This window comes from Oryctolagus cuniculus, chromosome 7 (genome assembly GCF_964237555.1).
Source record: "Oryctolagus cuniculus chromosome 7, mOryCun1.1, whole genome shotgun sequence".
In the NCBI taxonomy this organism is placed as follows: Eukaryota; Metazoa; Chordata; class Mammalia; order Lagomorpha; family Leporidae; genus Oryctolagus; species Oryctolagus cuniculus.
In genome coordinates, this window is record NC_091438.1 from 129,141,891 (window position 1) to 129,160,347 (window position 18,457).

The 18,457-nt window shown below is 56.1% G+C and overlaps 1 protein-coding gene across 12 annotated transcripts in view; it reads right to left on the reverse strand.

Moving 5' to 3' along the window:
* The window catches only part of ST3GAL3 (ST3 beta-galactoside alpha-2,3-sialyltransferase 3), a 230,221-nt gene that overhangs the window by 14,181 nt on the left and 197,583 nt on the right, over positions 1 to 18,457 (reverse strand). For all 12 annotated transcript variants that reach the window (XR_007923654.2, XM_051856573.2, XM_051856571.2 and 9 more), the window contains 4 exons: positions 16,705 to 16,799; positions 13,647 to 13,710; positions 12,776 to 12,871; positions 12,336 to 12,522 (listed from right to left, as the gene is read on the reverse strand). Coding sequence is in view for 11 of the 12 variants with exons in the window: in XM_051856573.2 (XP_051712533.1) it covers positions 12,336 to 12,522; positions 12,776 to 12,871; positions 13,647 to 13,710; positions 16,705 to 16,799 (442 nt within the window). In the remaining variant the exon portion in view is untranslated. The remainder of the gene's footprint in view (positions 1 to 12,335; positions 12,523 to 12,775; positions 12,872 to 13,646; positions 13,711 to 16,704; positions 16,800 to 18,457) is intronic.

Below are 18,457 nucleotides of genomic sequence, written 5' to 3' on the forward strand. Positions count from 1 at the left end.
CAGTGCTGTTCTGACCCCAGGAAGTCTGGGTGCTGGGGTCAAAGGTAAGCGAGACCTCCCCCGGGCCCTCCAAGGTGAGTTAGGGCCACTTGGTACCCCTCACCCCATTTCACAGAGGTGGGAGTGGGGAGGGGACTCAGCAGGGTACACACAGCTAACAGGCATCTGCTTCCTCCCAAGACAGGAGGCCCTGGCCTACTGCAAGGAGCTTATCTCAGACCCCTCGCGGAATCGGAGAATCGTCAGCAGGGAGGCAGAGAAAACCACTGCCTCTCCCCCACCTCCTAATCCTTCCCTGGAGGAGAAATGACTAAGTGGGCAGCTTAGAGTGTGTCACATGGGCCAGTAAGGGGTGAGAAGCCATCTCTCTCTCTCTCTCTCACACACACACACACACACACACACACACACACAGCTTTCCCTGACTTCCTGCTTCTGTGCAGCAGTGGGTAAGTGGAGGCAGGCTCCTTCTCTGGCTCTGCTTCGTGTGTGCTGGGTGCTGGCAGTGAAGTGAGGGCCCCGTAGCAAAGGGCTCCTGTGCTTAGGTCTCCAGTCCCAGGGAGCCCCGGGGGAGAGCAGTGCGAACCAGCATGGCCACGATCCAAGCCCTCCCTTCATTCCTCCCTGCCCGCCACTGTCCTGGTGTGGGGCTTCCTTGGGCACATCGGGAAGGAGGAACAGTCAGGCCGAGATGGGCTTTGGGCATTTCTGTGTTTCCCCAGCCATGAAAACAGCAAGTACGGACAACGCCTCCACCTGCTTCCTCTCCTTAGAAAGACGCACCCAGGCACGCACACAGGATGCTTTCCGGGCTGCTGCAGAAGCTCTGGAGTGGGGAAACTGAGGCCCACGGCCACAGCTCCACAAGTACCATGAGCAAGTGTCGCAGAAGCCAAGAGCATGAAGCTGAGGGCGTGGCTGGTGTCAGCCTGCACACAGCCAGGCCCCCGAATGGCAGAAGTCAGCCTTTCCCTGTGGTTCCTGCAGGCGGCAGTGGACACTGGAAGCCTGCTTGCTGCTGGGTGACACTGCCAGGCCCGCCACCCGCGCACGGGCCTGCAGTGCATGAGGCCAGTGCCCGCAGGTGTCCACCTCTGGCCCAAGACCTGTCCCGTCTCACTTCCCCGACTGCCACACAGTGCCGCTGGCCTGGCCTGCTCACACCTTCCCTCAGGGCCAGCTGTGGGCTGCATGCCTTGGAATCCCTCCTCTTCCAGGAATGTCCCTGCCTCAGTCAAGTCCGGACACAGCTGCTCTGTGTGCAGCCGCCAGTCTCCTGCTGATGCAACCTGTTGTGCCCTTGTCAGAAACAACAGCGCAACAGCACAACAGCGGGGGCCAAGGCGGGGAACTAAGAAGACAGCGCCTTCCCCCCAGGCTCTGCAGTGAGGCCTCCCAGCCCCCCTTGCACAATTCTGCCTGAGAGGCCTGCGGGTGGAGACATTAGCCACGGGCTGCCACGGCAGCCGCCAGCAGGGCAGCTAGGTCCACTCCATGCTTCCCACTCCTGCTGCCTCAGGACAGGACACCGACTCTCCTGGGGCCACCGTGACAGACACCGGGCACCCTGACACCGCCTTGCCCTCTCTCGGTTCACACTCCCTGCTCGAGTCTGATCTGGGTGCACTCAGCTTTAAACTCCTCAGTGGCTTTCCGCTGCCCACTGGGGCAGCCTGAGCTGGCAGTGAAGAGCATGAGCCTGAACTTGAACCCTGCCACCCCCAACTGCTGACTCTGTGGCCCTGGGCAAGTTCCTGACGAGGACACCAGCTCCTCCTTTCCGGGGTGTCTGCGTCAGGACAGTAAACAGCTGGGCATGTAACAGGTTTGGCACAAGGTCGGCTCTCATTAGCTCTGCTGCTGTCAGTCCTCAGGAAACTCAAAGCACTTTGGCTTAGGGGACCCCTCGCCATCTACCCTCCGAGTACCCAGTCTCACCTCCAGCCACTGAGACCACACCCATGCGGGCCTACCTACATCTGTGGGGCCAGAATTACAAGCAGCTGTCCACAAACTCAACTATCTAAAACCTGCAGTCTAGAAATATGAAAGTTATAAATAAATAAAGATACTAAGTGGTTAAGAAGTAAAATAAAGGGTTGGTGCTGTAGCATAGTGGGTTAAGCTGCAGCCTGCAATGCCAACATCCCATATGGGTGCTGGTTCAAGTCCCGGCTGCTCCACTTCTGATCCAGCTCTCTGCTAATGCGCCTGGAAAGCAGTGGAAAATGGCTCGAGTCCCCCGGGCCCCTGCATCTATGTGGGAGACCCAGAAGAAACTCCTGGCTTCAGCCTGGCCCAGCCCCGGTCATGGTAGCCATTTGGGGAGTGAACCAGTGGATGGAAAATCTCTCTCTCCCCGTCTCTCTGTAACTCTGCCTATCAAATAAATAAGTAAATTTTTTTTTTTTTTTAAGAAGTAAAATATAGTTTATCTTGCCTTGGAGAACATGACCTGGAAGGTGAGGTTTGAATTCAGAGTTGTGATCTCAGGGGCCTGTGCCTCCCCCGACCCCCGCCTTGGTGCCATTCCACCCCCTAAGGAGTACCGTGCGTATGCGTGCAGACACCTCACCTCACACATCCATAGCTGGTCCCAGCCCCTGCTAGCGGAACCCCTGGGGCTCAGGGTGTGCAGAGAGAACTACATCCTGCTCTTAGGAGGAGGGAGGCAGATGTGGCACTGGCAGGGCAAGAAATGCTGGAGTTTCCAGGAGCTGCTAATGGTCTCCCAGGGCCAGCTGAGCCCAGGATGGACACTGTCCCCGGGTCCCTGTGCATTCCTCTGTGGCAGAGAGTACGTTGGAGGTGGGCCAGTGCAGATGACTCTTTCGCCAGAGCTAAGGGCAGTGCCACACCATGCCACACCCCAGTTATACTGAATTATTTTCACTTCACTAAACACATCACACTCACTGCTGTGCTGCGCTCGGTGCCCGAACCACTCACATCCATCTGGCTGACTTCTGCGGAGCCTGGGGCTCGTGTCAGCACCCTGGAGATGGAGGGAAGGGCTAGCCTGATGCCCGTCCTGTGGGGCCCTGCTGCCTTCCTGCCGTGCTCACTGCCGGCCCTGTGCCCAGCAGGCAGGCAATCCTTTGGTGCTCATCTCTCTTCCCGACAGTGGTGATGACCATCACCGTGAGCACGGAGTGGCAGTGTTGTCACACGCACTGTCCCCATCAATCCCTACAGCGGCCCCACACACGGCCATGTAGGGGAGTCTTTAGGATCCCCACCAGGCAGAAGAGGAAGGATGTGAAGCCAAGGACGTGGGCCGTGTGTGGCAGGGGATGAGCCCAGCACTGTATCCGCGGACCCCACCCATAGCCAGGGGCCGGCGGGGGAGTGGCCGGCTGCTGATTCACACTCCATGCTGCAGCAGTGCCACAGTTTGCATGACGAGCATCGGATGGGCTGCTGTAAACAGCACTGTGACAGGAACCTCCGGGTGCAGCTCATTCCTCCTTTCAGGTGACCATGGTACTGCCTGCCATCTCCTTCCCCCAAAGTTTGTCCCCACTCGTGTTCTGACCAGCAGCCCTCAGAACTGTCCCTGCACTCACAACTTAAACACCTTGGCAAATGCCATGGGGTGATCAATGGCAACCTGTGACCTTCATGCACATGTCCCTGGCTGCCAGCAGGGGATACGCATGCCCGTTGTTTTCTGCTTATCTTTCCTGCCCTGTGGTCTGCCCATCCTCCTGCCCCGTTACCTGCTGGGGTTCTAATGACTTCCTTGTCAACTCTTATAATATCTACCCCTTGTCATAGTTTCTAAATGTACTGTTTTTTTAAAAAAAGTTTCATTTATTTATTTACTTGACAGCAAGAGAGAGAGAGAGAGAGAGAGAGAGAGAGAGACACTTTCCATCTGCTAGTTCACCCCCTAAACTCCTGAAACAGCCAGGGCTGGTCCAGGCCCAAGCCAGGAGCCTGGTCTCCTACATGGGTGGCTGGGACCCAAGCACTTGGACATCACTGCTTTCCGGGCACATTAGCAGGCAGATGGATCAAAGGCAGAGGAGCCAGACTTGAACCAGTCCTCTGATTTGGGATGCCAGTTTTCCAAGCCCTGCTTGTTTGTTTGTTTGTTTGTTTGTTTCTTTCTCTCTCTCTCTCTCTCTCTCTTCCTTCCTCTCTCTCTCTCTCTCTTCCTTCCTTCCTCTCTTTCTCTCTCTCTTTCTCTTTCTCTCTCTCTTTCTCTTTCTCTCTCTCTCTCCCTTTCCTTCCTTCCTTCCTTCCTTCCTTCCTTCCTTCCTTCCTTCCTTCCTTCCTTCCTTCCTTCCTTCCTTCCTTCCTTCCTTCCTTCCTTCCTTCCTTCCTTCCTTCCTTCCTTCCTTCCTTCCTTCCTTCCTTCCTTCCTTCCTTCCTTTTTTAAGGTAAGATTTTATTTATTTATTTGAAAGGTAGAGTTATAGACAGAGAGAGAGGTCTTCCTTCCATTGGTTCACTCCCCAAATGGCTGCCATGGCCGGAGCTGCACCGATCCGAAGCCAGGAGCCAGGAGCTTCTTCCTGGTCTCCCATGCGGGTGCAGGGCCCAAGCACTTGGGCCACCTTCCACTGCCTTCCTGGGCCACAGCAGAGAGCGGGACTGGAAGAGGAGCAGCCAGGACTAGAACCGGCGCCCATATGGGATACTGGTGTCACAGGCTGAGGATTAACCTACTGCGCCATGGTGCCGGCCCCCCTAAATACACTTTCAAAGTCTTAGGGCACAGTCTTTTTGCTTATTTTGTGTGTGTATGTGTATTGTGTGTGTGTGTGTGTGTGTGTGTGCCTAAGTCTGTTTGATTTCTCATAATGCTATCGAATTTGATTTCTTCCAGCACTCTGGCATGCGGGGAGCCATTCCCTCCCTGGGATCTGACTTCTATTCAACCTTCTCCAACAGTTCCTTTGGTCGTATTTTTGTATCTTACTTTTGAGTGCACTTGGAATTTATTTTGATGTGTGCTATGAGGAGAGGGTCAAAAAACCTTTTTGAAAAGCTATATTTGGGAATAGCCAAGAACAAAAAGAGGAGTCAGCTTGGGGCAGGCCACGTGCTGTGGACAGACAACTGAGGGAGGCAGGGCGCCAGGGACTGTTTAGCTCTCCCGGCTTTATCGAGGAGAAGGATCTGGGAGCTGCAGAGAGAAGATCACACGTGGCACAGAGGAAAGAGATGCCTGGGAGAGGCCGGGAGAGAGGCTGAGGGTGCAGGGAGAGGAGGAGGAGGCCCGGGTGAGAGGGAAGTGCCCTGAGCAAGAGCCAGAAGGGCCGGGTTGGAATCCTGACCCTCCCAGAAGTCACTGCCCTGCTCAGGGCCTCGTCTCCACGTTGATTTGCTGTAACACATGCCAGCTACGCTTCAAACACCACTGGAGGTGATGGACTCAGAGATAAGCAAGACAGTTCCTGCCCTCCAGGGGCCTGGAAGAGCAGCAGCATCCAGCACAGCCCTGGGGAGGGAGCTGGGAGGCAGGATGCGTACCGTGGGGATGCCAGAATGGGGAGGGCGTGTAGGGTGCAAGCAAGGCCCAGGCAGGGGGTGGGAAGTGGACAGGATGTGGAGGGCTATGCTGCCTGGTCTCAACTTCATCCTGCAAGCCCGGGGTTCTCGCTCTTGAGCTTGTACTCAGATCACTTGGAGGACACGTGAAAACAGATGGCTGGGCCCACCGCCCTCACATTCTACAGTGGGCCCCACCCCAAATGCATTTCTGCTGAGTTTCTAGGCAACACTGGTGCTGCTGGCATGAGAAGGGACTCTGAGGGCTGTAGCGTCTAGGCAAGGGGAATACATGGGTAGGGGAATGAACCCACTGGATGGATGCTTCAAGATGGTTCTTTTGAAGACAGAGATGTGGAATGGCTTGGAGGGAGATCTGAGCCGGGGAGAGACAGGAAGCTGCTGAAATCAGCCAAGCGATTTCTCAGTGAGGGAGAATCGTAGACCAGGAGACTGGGTGATTGGAGACTGAAGGCTGAGAAGAGAGTGGAAGCAAGCAGGCTCCACAGGGTTTTGGCCATGAGCCTAGAAGAACCACAGATCATCCCCAGAAGCTGCACTGTTCCCAGTATGCACTCAATGCTTGCTGATGATCTGGTCTGTTAAAAGGAGGGCAGAGGGGCCGGCATTGTGGCGCAGCGGGTTAAGTGGCCACTTGGAAAGCTGGCTTGAGTTGCGGCTGCTCTGCTTCCAATCCAGCTCCCTGCTAATGCACCTGAGACAGCAGCAGAGGGCGACCCAAGTGCCTGGGCTCCTGCCATCCACGTGGGAGACGCAGATGGAGTTTTGTCTCCTGGTTGCAGCCTGGCCCAGCCCTGGCTGTTGCAGCCAGTGAACCAGCAGATGAAAGATGTGTTTCTCTGTTTCTCCCTCTCTCTATGTCAATCTGCCTTTTGAAAAAATAAAACGAATCTTCTAAACAATTTTTAAAAATCCAGGAAGGGCAGACACTGATTCCTCAGGATTTAGAACCAGAAGGTCACTGCCAGTGAAAGGATGGGTTTGGGAGCCAGGCTGCAGGGGCTGAGAAATGGATGGGGAAACATGGAGGTGCTGGAGCAGGGGAAGAGAGATGGTGAACGTGAGTTAAAGACGGAGCTCTTGTTTTCAGAGACAGACACTGAAACACGTTTAGGGAAGCGAGAGGAGGACAGGGTAACAAGGTGAGAAAGGGGCCACATGGATGACAGTTCCTGGGAAGGTGGGAGGAGGTAGCATCAGAGCCCAGGAGCAGCTTGGCGTGGTGGGGGTAGAGGGGTGGGGAAGCGGGGATGGACTGGGATACGGGCCCTTGTGGAGGTTGAGAGCTCTTGGCCAATGATGACTTTTGTTTTCCCTGTGCAGTTTGGAAGAGGGATGGAGGTCGAGTGGAACAGAAGACAGTGTGGGTAGGGTTCTGAGAGTATCTAAGGCCAGGGACAGGACACAGGCACAGGGAACTGCACCAAGATGCGGGGAAGGTCACACCGCCATGTGTTATAATCGCAGCTGTAAATCCTCTCTCCATGCGTGACATCCCCTCCCTGGTACTGGCCTTGAGGGATGTACAGGAGGGCCAGGGAGAGGGAGCCATTAAAGGAGTGGCACGGGGTTTGGAGCAAAGGATTCCGTGTGACCTTGGTGACTGATTTAAATTTGCTGAATGATGAATGAATCACTGAACCAATGAGAAGACAGTGCAATGACTAAAACGAGGCACTCTGGTCCACAGTGCGGCTCTGCCATACACTACTCCTCACAGCCCCTGCCTGCCGGGTTGTTGAGATGGCTGGCTGAGAGAATGTGTGCAGATCCTATAGCCCAGGGCCTGGCCTGGGAAGAACAGGAGGAAAGCAATGGAGAAGTCTAACCAGGGAGGTTCATGGTCACGGTCACTCATTAGGAAGATCCCTGGGGCCACTGGATCTGGGTTTGAATTCAGCTTTACCATTAAATGAGCTGTGTGATTTTAAGCAAGTAATAGCTTACTCTCCCTGTGCTTCAGTGTCCCAATCTCTAAAGTGAGAATAATAACAGTACCTATCTGGGGTGTGTGTCTGGCCGAGCAGTTAAGATGAGCATGTCCCACAACAGAGGACCTGGGTTTGATACCTGGGTGCAGCTTCTGACTCCAGCAAGTGAGGACTCCAGTGGTTGGGTCCCTGCTACCCACATGGGACACCTGGATGGAGTTCTCAGCTCCTGGCCTCAGCACAGCTCAGCCCCAGTTATTGTGTGCATTTGTGGAGCGAATCAGCAGATGGGAGCTCTGTCTTGCTTGCTCTCTTTCTGCCTCTCAAAAAATAAAGCGTAGTTGATACACTAGATACTATCTTTCTAATAGGACCATCATGAGAACTGAATGAAGGAATTCCTGGAAACCTATAAAACTGGAGGGCTTTAAAGATGACATTTGTGATGATGATGATGTGAGGGGGAGGAAGAAGAGAAGGGAAGGAGGAGAGGAGGAGAGAATGACAATGACAGTCACTACGAGGCGCAGTGACCGGTGGTGGGGAGGAGCAGAGGTGGTGCTGACGTGCCCGCTGTGTCTGAGCACTCATCAGGGTGGGTAACGGGGGCAAGCGTGAGGCCCTCCTGGTCTTTGCTGCTGTCTCCCTTGCAGCCAGCTCTAGGGGCTCTAGGTAGAAACATCTGTGACCACTGGACACGGCAGCGAGGCAACAGCGTCCCAGGGGAACTCATCCAGTGGTGAACTGGATGACCGTGGGGTGGGGCCCACAAATGCTGGCTGCCCCGAGTCTTCTCAGCGATGAGGGGGTGCCCAGGTTGAGCCCCTCCCAGGCAGAGTCTGTCCTGAAGCTCTGCACCCTCTCAAGCTGAGCAGAGAACAGGTGCAGGTGCAGATGGACTTCTACCCCTGGGCAGGTCCTGTCTGCCCTGTGGATCCCCTGGCCTGCTGGCATGGGAGGCTCCCCCTCCCTCCCTCCTCAAGGCCTGGCCTCTCACACCTGCTTCAGCTCACATCCTGGGTCAGGCCCTATGGCCTACAAAGAAAAACGCTTCACTCCTGGGCTTTTCTAACAGGAGTCAGAAACCGGTAATACAAACGGGCAAACAAACGACACGAGCAACTGGCGCAGACGGAGGCTTCTGGGGCTCCCTGTGCTGCTGCCTCTCCAGTCCTCTTACTGTCTCTGAAACAAGCCTGGCAGACAGGTGGTACTGCAGCTGCTGTGTGGAGGAGATACAGTCTAAGGGCGTGTAGGCCCGTTGCCCAGGGGAACCTTGCCAGTGACAGAGGCAAAATTTAAACTCAAGTCTGCAGAACGCTAAGGCCTAAGCCATTTTTCTCACTCTAACTATGTTGTAGCTCCCAAATCCAGGGACCTGGAACTCTGGCTGACCTCTTAGATCCCGCCCTTCCCCCTCCTTCCCCAGGGACTGAACCACAGCTGGGAGGTCAAGACTGTTACAGGGTGGGTGTCCAGAGTCCAGCTCTGGCTGGGATGCATGCACCCCATATTGGAGTGGCTGGATTCAAATCCCAGCTTGGCTCCTATCCCAGCTTCCTGCTCTTGCACAGACTCTGGGAGGCAGCAGGTGCTGGCTCAAACACTTGGGTCCCTACCACTCTCATGGGAGACCTGGGTTGAGTTCCTGGTTCCCAGTCTCGGCCTGGCTCAGCCTCACCTCTCTGTTATCTGTCTCTGGCTCTCTCCCTCTCTCTCTCTCTGTCTCTCAAACACACACACACAATCTAGGGGCCAACCCCTAGCTCTAGCCTATCCTCTACCACTGCTGGGCTAGGGGCACATCCACAGCAACCCTGGCCAGCCTCAGGACCTCACTTCCTCAACTGATGACCAGTCAGAGTGCTGAGGAGTAGGGACAGGGTTGGGAAATCAGCTCCCTGGGGTCTCTGCAGCCCTGGTAACTAGACATCCCGAGGGTAGTGGGGGAGGCTAGAGGCTGGGGCCCGAGGGACTGCCTTTCACGGGCACCAGGGCTCGCACTGGACACTGAGTGGGGCATCTGCAGGCTTCATCCAATGCCAGGAGGAGGGTGCACGGCTAGCAGCCCTGGAGTGGTTGCTCTGGGCCTCTGCACGTGCTGCTCCCTTCATCTGCTGCACCTGTCACCTGACTCGCTCCCACCTTCTCCTTTGGGGCAGTTCAGGAGGGACTCCCTCAGGAGGCTTCTCTGGGTCTGCCTTGCCTGGCCCCAGGGCCGCTTCAGGCATTGCCCCATCACGGCAGCCACCACACTGCATGGGGCTGTCCAGCACACCCCGAGATGGCAGCACAGAGAACCCCTCAGGAATGCCTGGCGAGGGAGTGAACACATAGACGACTGCAGGTGTCTTGTTCACGGGGGCTGGGGCTGCCCCTGCCAACCCAGGGCCTTACAGACAGTTACACCCGTTTCCCAGGCTCCACCCTCCTCCTAGCCTCAGCTTCCCTACTCCTGACCACTAGCGCTCTTCTGAGTGGCCTTGGGCTCGCACAGCCTGCTGTGAACTTCTACACCTGCTTTCTGGCTTGTGAAGAGCTCCTGGGATCTGGCAGGTAAAGGACCCCTTGGTAGCATGTCTGGAGTTCTCTGTGCTAATTTCTGCTGCGTGGGCACCCTCAGTGAAGGGGAGACCTCTGTGTGATGAAGACAGCGGGGCTAGCCCTGGCACAAGCTGTCTTCTGGCTGCTCGGTCTTCCTGTCTCACGTATTTCTCCATCCCACACCCCACCAGGACTTCTGGGTACCAGAAAGTTACATGCTCCAAGTAACTGCCCACGTGGCAAGTATGGCTTAGTACCCATCCCAGCCCTGCCCAGCCAGGCCTTGGCTCCAGCACACAGAGCTGCCTCCTGCCAGAATTGAGCAGGCGAGGCTCCAGACAGGTACAGAGAGCCCTCTGGAGCCAGGGAACACCCACAGAACTTCGGAGGACACCTCCAGCTCCCCTAGATCTGTGTGCGGGGCCAGAATGAGTGCGAGCAGGGGCCTTAGCACACCCCGCCCCATGCAGGCTGGGGCTTCTCCATCCCCCTGGGGAAAGTGAGGCCCTGCTTCCTTCTTCTTCCTCCTTTCCTCACTCCCTCGCATGAGCTGCGAGAGCCATGACTGGGCATGGTGTGCTGGGAAGGAATGAGTGCCAGCACCCACCTGGTCAGCCCTGACCCACCCTCTGGTCTGCCCTCCTTGCTTGGGCTGCTGGCTTTTCCCAGTCTGCCCAGCAGGAGCTGGTGTTGCAGCCACTTCCAGATCACATACGGTGGCTAGGCGCTGAGGGGTGAAAGCCCAGGGGCTTGGGGCCCTGCGCTGGGGGAAGCTCCTGTGCTGGGGCAGAGGAGGGGTGTGGGTAGGAGGCCAGGGTGGGGAAACCGCCACTAGGCTCCTCAAGGTTCACCAAGGCAGACCCAACCTCCTCCCACTTCTGCCTCCCCAGTGCCCACATGTGACACCAATTCTACCACCCTACAGGCAATGAGAGGCACTCTGAGGACACCATGACTTAGGCCCCACCTCCTGCAGCACCCAGTCTCTGCCTGGCTTGCAGGGGTAGTGGGTCCACTCGAGACCAAAAGATCGCCCTGCTGCCCAGCCCCTGTGTTCCCTCAGGGCAGCTGAACCAGCCCAGTAAAGCCCTACTGCCTCCCTCAACCTGGTGCTGAGGGGGGCTCCCCTGCCCTGTGCACCCACCTACCTCAATTTCTGGATCTGACTTCTGTCTTCTCTCTTGCTTACTACCTACTGGACACTGCCTGCACTTGGCCTTGCTTGGGTCAGGGCTGCGGAGTTAAACCAGACTGCACTGAGACTCCAGGGGCAGGTTAAACCGGTCCTGCCCCCAGCTGCCCTGGAAACCTCTGCAAGGAGCAAGCAGCTTCTGACTGACTGCAGAGGAAGGCCGGCTGTCATCGGCCCCCTCCCCCAGGCCCTGGTGACAGCTGACAGAGGGGAGGGGCTGATGGGCCTGGACAAGCTAGCGGGCATCCCTGCAGGCCCAGAGCCTGAAAAGAGAAGTCCTGGGAAGGACACGGTGGGTGGCCTACTAAGGGGCTCCCTAAAGGAGCTGCCTCTGAGAGTGAGCACAGATCTGACCATTCCCGAAGAGTGGAACCAGACTCATGGGCAGATGGGCTGGGCCCCTGGCTACAGGTCAGTGACAAAAGGACAAAGTGGGGAGGGGCCAGGATGCACGAGTCTGGACATTGCGCCTTCAGCTGAGGGGTCAGCTGCCCCTGCAGAATGGCTCCGGGGCCCAGAGAAGGCCTTCGGCCCCTGGCTTGAGAAAGCAGAAAGGAACCATGAGACCAGAGGCAGAGAGCCCATCGAATTCAAGGGCTCAGGGCTGAAGGCTGGCAGTGATACTGGGGATGGCCTTGGAGATAGAGTTTTCCCTGGGCCAGTACTGGGGCGCAGTGGGTAAGGCTGCCACCTACGACACTGGCATCCCATATGGGCACTGGTTCAAGACCCAGCTCCACTTCTGATCCAGCTCCCTACTAATGTGCCTGGGAAAGCAACAGCAGCAGATGGCCCAAGTGCTCCACCCTGCCACCTATGTGAAAGACCTGGCTAAAGCTCCTGGCTTTGGACCAGCCCAGCTCTGGCCGTTGCTGGGAGTGAGCCAGTGGCTGGAGGACCCCTCTCTCTATCTTTGCCTTTCAAGTAAATAAATACATTTTTTTTTTTTAAAAAAGAGTTTTCCTTCCCCAGGGATCCACAGGGACAAGGGCTGCTGGCATCTGGCCAGAGAAGGCTGAGAAAGGACCTGTGCCCAGGTACCCGGAGGCAGGCAGTGGCGTCTCCTGGACTCTGTGCCTTGGCTGTCTTTGGGTCTGTCAGCTTTGGGCCAAGGGTTCGGCAGAAGGCGCCAGCGCCGGGGAGCTCACCACTCTCTCCTTGTAGACGATGTACTTCAGCCACTTGAAGTCCTGCCACTTGAAGCCAGCCAGGACGAAGAGAGAGTCGCGCTCATACTGCTCTGGCCGCTGCATGGCGCCCTCGGGGTAGGTGATGCGCAGAGTGGTCTTGCTGCCCACGTCCCTCTCAAAGCCCTTCACTGGAGCTGAGTTCAGTCTGCAGAGAGCAGACACAGTCAGAGCCTGCCTCAGGCCTGAGCCTCGGCAGCCCCAGGCGAGGAGAACGGGGAGCCCTGGCTGCGGGCGCCATCTTGCTGCTCTGTTCCATGGCCCTCCAACCCAGTGTTCCTGAGGCTTCTGCTGGTCTCAGCCCACCAGGCCGGATAGACAGACAGTTCTCCGAGGCCCAGAGCCCAGGATCTGGCCCAGGATCCTAGGGGCTCCAGGCGCTACTTGGGGGGAGGGCTCACCTGACCACAATGTCGTAGTCATCAATCCGTGACCCCAGGGACTTGTTGGCAAGGACCCCTCCATTGCCCACGATGATGCAGCGGCGGCAGCGGAGGCTGAGTGGAGAGAGGTGGAGGCTGCTGTGCAGAATCGTCTGCCAGGCCCTTCCCCCCCTTGCCCTTTGGCCTTTGACCTCATGCCCAAGGCCAGGATCAGGCTGAGACAGAAGAAGGCCAACAGGCTTCCTGTAGAGAGGAGGCCAGAACCACACGTGGGGCAGCTGGGCCCCCGGGCTCTCCAACATCCCTGGTCCCTGACCCTACCCTAGGAAAACATGGGTGTGGAAAAACCCAGGTACCGCTCCCCCCTCCCCCTGGGAGGGTGTCTCCTTCTGGGGTCTAGGCTCCCCAGGGGTTACAGGGATTTAGGCAGCCTTAGGGTAGAGGGGAAGGTGGGCTGTGCTGGAGACTCTGCCAGGAAAGCAAAGACAGGCTCCAAAGTCAACTGAGAAGCCCCCAGCCCCCAGCAGTCACCAGAGGGCCGACTCAGTTCACTTCTCGCACCCCTGATCCTGGGGCCCTGCCCCTCCAGGGCCTGTTGGCTTCAGAGCTGTGAGTGCCTCCTGGGCTGAGGCCCTCCCCCTTCAGCTGCCCCCACCACCCAGACTCACAGTCCCATTGCTGGGCTGATCCCAGGCTAAGTCTTCTGAGGACTGGGATGTGTCGCTGAGTGCTGACAGCTGGCAGGGTGCAGCCCAGGGGAGGGGTCCTCCTCACCTGCTGCACCAGCCCAGTCTGTGCACTGAGTGTGCACATGCTGGTGTGCCGGAGAATCTGCCCATGCCAGGAAAGGCCAGTTGGGGGGCAGGAGGCTGGGCGAGGAGTGGCTCACCTGTCTAGGGCAGGGGTCAGGCGATACTCTTTGGTGACTGACAAGATGGCTTTGATCAGATTGTCTGTGGACAGAGGAGGCAGGTTACTATTTACTTACATTCCCATAAGGCCTGATAACCCTACTCAAAGGCTAGTTCCTGGGTCTAGGAACTAGGAGGTGGAGGTGGGGAGAAGCAGCTCAGGACTTAGAACTGGACTGGCCACTGCTCTTTCTCCCTGAGACAGGAGATGGGGGCAGGAAAGCCGCCAGGCATGCCTCGGTGGCAGCCAGTCCTGGACTGGGTGCAGGACACCTCCCAGGGCTTCTACACCTTCCTGGGGCACTCACATGGCTTCCCGAGGCTCTGCAGCCAGGTCCCAGACATGGTTCCCTAGGCCAGGGCCTTGCCTGGAAGCCCAGGCATCTCTGTCTTCCCCAGAAATGGGAGCCCCAACTTTGAGACAGAGACCTCCTTATGCTTATCTCTATGCTACGGCCTGGCAGGTGTCAGGCAACATAGGAGACAACCAGTGACCCACGTGCCCATCTGGGCCTTGCTTTCTGTCACTGCCCCCCTCACCTCTCCTCTGACTCGCATTGCCCATCTCAAATCCTGTCCTGTGCCAGGTTCTCTTAGAGAACCTGAGACCTGGCATCTACCCACCTGCACCCCACCCAGGCTGTCCCAGTGAGGACCCCCATCTACCTACCTGCACCCCACCCAGGCTGTATCAGCAAGGACCCCCAGGGCCACTATTCTGACCCTCATCTTCTTGGCCTCTTTCTGGCCTTGGCAGGGATGACTGCTCTGCTGTCAAACCCTGGTGTAATGAGGGCATTTTCCCATAACGCATAATGTGTAGTGAGGGTACTGGCTCTGGAATCCGATCCTGGCTCTACACTCGAGAGCACTGTGACCTTACGGGAGTCACTTCCCTTGAGCTTTAGTCTCCTCATCTCAAAAATGAAGACGGTTAATTCCTACTCTGCAGAGTTGTTAGGAGGATAGGAGATAATGCGTGAGGAGCCAATGATAAACTAAGTGCATCCCCACCATGGAGAGCACCTTCCTGCTGTCAACTGATGATGCACACACGTGGAGATTAAGATCCTGCGACGCTGCTCCTTGTGTGCGCAGCACTGAAAACTCACACCTTCACTCACGGTGACTTGAACAAGAATGTCCTCTGCAGCACTGTTTGCAACAGCAAAACATGGGAGGCAACCGCCATGCCCACAAAGGAAAATATATTAAAGGTTTTATGTGGAATACTACACAGTCAGTAAAAAAACCAATGACCCAGATCTGTCTGTACCAATATAGTAAATCTAGAAAACATAAGCCAAAAAAAAAAAAAAAAAAAAAAAGGCGTGAATACACACACACACATTTACGCATGTAATGAGACCATCTGTAAGGTGTACGAAGGATGCTTTTTTAATGGAGATATAAATATGTAGCACAAACAAAGATAAGGATGCTAATGTTGAAGCTGAGATAATGGTCTCCCGGGGAAGGAGGAGATGGATGATTTAGTTGTATTTCACGCTTTAATTGCATCTCATACAATTTCTGAAGCTGGGTAAAAGGTGCGTGGCTGCTCATTACATTATTCTTTATACCTTTTCATGTGTTTGATATATTTCATGTAAATCTAGATGCCTCCAAAACTCAAAATAACAAACCTATGATTTTTTAGAAGATGGGTGGGGACACCGTCAGCACGGAACGAGGTCAACTTCGAGACTGAAAGCACCCTTGGGATTTCTGGGGGGCACCGTGTAATTTCTCCTGGTGAGAAGGAGGCAGCAGGGGGCACAGCCCATCTTCCCAGAGGCTGAGTGAGAGCCGGGTAAGTGAACAAACCTTTGAGGAATCTACAGACCTAAGTACCTTCAGCTGTGCCTCACGATGGGCTTTGGGGAGGGCCACAAAGGCCCTCTTCCCCCACCCCCACTTCTGCCTCTAAGGAAGAGTATACTGTTGCCCATTGGCTAAGATCAAAGATGTGGCCTGGGCTTTATTTCCCCTCCGGTGGGGGGACCCCTAGCAGAAAGGGCACACGGGAGCAGGTGCCCTCCTCTGCTGGCCGATGGGCTCTGCATTGCACTTTCCTCGTGTTCAGTTGGACCTCCAGCGTCTCGAGTGGGGATTTAGGAGAGCACAGCAGGCTGCTTGAATGCCTGCACGCAGGAGAGAGGAGTTCTTCACGTAGTTCAGCCCATTGGATTTGTCCTTGGAGCTCTGAGGTCAAAGTTCAACAGCAAGCTTTTGCTGGCCAGCGTCTCGGGGTGGGTGGGTTGTGTGGAGGGTTTAGGCATCCCTGAGTCTCCTTTCACAGCTGCTTTATTTAATTTTGATCAGAACCGTATACAAGAGTAGTAGCCTCTCCCTTGAAGTGATGAAGAAGCCAAAGCACAGGCAAGTAACTTGTCCAAGGTCACAGCTGGTGAGGGCGCAGTCTGGGGACCTGACCCCACACTCTGTCACCACAGCCATGACATACTCGTGGCAGGAACTTGACAAAGAAGCCAAGTTGCTAAATGACCAGGGATGGGAAAGCCCTCAGTCAGGTGGGAGCTGGATGATGGGTGAGGTCCCTAAGGCAATGGCAGGAGACAGTTTCTGAGAGTATGGGGGCAGGACTTAGGCTCAGAAAGGATTCGCAGGGAGACAGGTGAAGACGAAGCCATGTCAGGCAGGGAGAAGTGAGGAACTTGGGGGCATCCCCGGAGGGCAGCCTGTCTTCTTCAGGAAGCTCCTCATCACTAGTGCCCTGGCCTTCCGACCTCCAGTGCCTCTTCTCTGTGCCCGCTCCGTTCACAGTACTCCCTTCACTCCAGCCTTTGCCGCCCTGTTCTCTGAGTGGCTGCACTGCACTAGACAGGAGCTCCCTGAGCAGTGGGACCCTAAGTGTCTACTTCATTTGTGTAGACAGTGGCCAGTGGAGGGCTAAGAGAAGGGGAAGGCAGGGAAAGAGGGAGACGAGCTACTGCTCAGGGCGGATCCTGCGTGGGACTTCTGCAGACGGTCTAGAGGATGAGGTGTTCACACAGGTCAGGGTTCCCAACATACCTTGACCTTTGATCCCAAAAGGCGGCACAAACTCCCGGATCCTAGCCCACTTGCGGAAGGAGTCATCCAGGAACATGGGTGCTGGCTTGGAGAACCTGGAACACAATGGGGCCGCTGAGAATCCCAGCAATGCAACACACTGGAGGACCGGCTGGCTCTGCTGTGCATCTGTCCTGGCCGCAGGTCTGCTGGAGACCACCCTCCACATGCCAGCATACCCTCCCTGCCCTGGCGGAGTGCACGGGGTGGCTGCTGACCTTGCTGGGGGAGGGCTGAGTCTAGGGAGCCTTTATTTGGTCAGCAGCACAAGCGCAGGGATGAGGTCTGCCGGGCAAGGACGGCTGCAGAGCTGGCAGCTCTCTGCAAAGTTATCTGTGCACCCACCACACGGCCTCCCTTTCCTGCTGTCCACACTGTCCCTGAGACCTGGGAATGTGTGGAGGAGACCCTGTCCCATCCGGCAGAGAAATATCCCCAAATACGGCCAGTGCAGGGAGATGGACCACCCGGGGTGAGGGAGGAGGAGAGTTCAGGGTGAGAGGGCGCAGCAGGAGATGCACGTTTGGCAGAGAAGAGAACTGTGATTAGGGCAGGGCTGGGAGGACAGGCTTCAGACAGTGGGAACCCAAGGGCCTTTGTGGGTGGAGAGCCCAACAGGGTGGGTGGGTGGGGGAAGGGCAAGGGGGAGGGAAGGAGGAGGGTGAAGCCATGCCGAGTCGGGAAGAAGGGAGCAGGCAAGCTTCACTCTGGGCAGGGCAGCCGCAGGCATGGGGAGGAGACCAAGTCAGAAGGGATGCAAAGGCAGGGAGGCCTGGGGGGAAGTGAGCTCTTCCCAGACCCTAGAGAACGTGGCTTCACGTGGAACTTGGAGGCGGCCGGTTCCCATGGAGCTGACAGCCTGGCTGCGTGCCCTCAGTGGCTCTGCGTCTTTCTCATTCAACCGAGATCAGCCCACTGAGTAACTGGAGGCCACGGGATTCGCCCTCCGGGCCCAGAAGCCAGAATCAACAGCTCCTAATGTGCTGTAACTACTACCATCCATCCTTCATCCCCATCCTCACTAAAGCCATTCCGACCTCCACTCCCTTGAGGAAAGGTATCAGTAATTACATGAGGTCAAACACTGTTAGAGACCTTGATGTGAACTTGACAGAGGCAGAAGACTTTCAGTCCTGCTCCCTCCCCCGCCACCAGCTGGAGGAAGTCCATGTCAACACTGGAGGCCACTGAGAGGCCCTTCCTGCACACTGGCTTCCCTGTGGACTTCTGGTGCCAGCAACAGAGCGAGCACAGCCCCTCCCGCCGTGCTCGAGCGAGACGCCTCTCTCCTGTGCTCGGTGTATTAAAATATGAATTGTTTTACCATAGACAGTGAGGATCCTGGCTCCAGTCTATGTGTCATATCCATGGAAACACGGTCCCTGCACAAACGTGCATCAAGGACCCTCCTTCTGTGTCAGGACTGTGTTTATAAATTTTTTGTAAAGTTTCTTACTCAGGCTTGGACAACCTTTTATCTGCTTCCCAATATGTACTGGATGTCATAGGCTAATAAAATCTCCAGAGATCTAGCGAAATGATCTCAACATGTTTTTTTTTTTCCACTTTTATCTCTCTCCCCACCTTTTCCCCAGCTCATTAGAAAGTTCATTATATTAATTTTTTACTTTAAAAAACACTGTAGGGGTGCATGTTTAGCCTAACTGTTAAGACGCTCGTGTCCCGTATCAGGGTGTCTGGGTTTGGGTCCTGG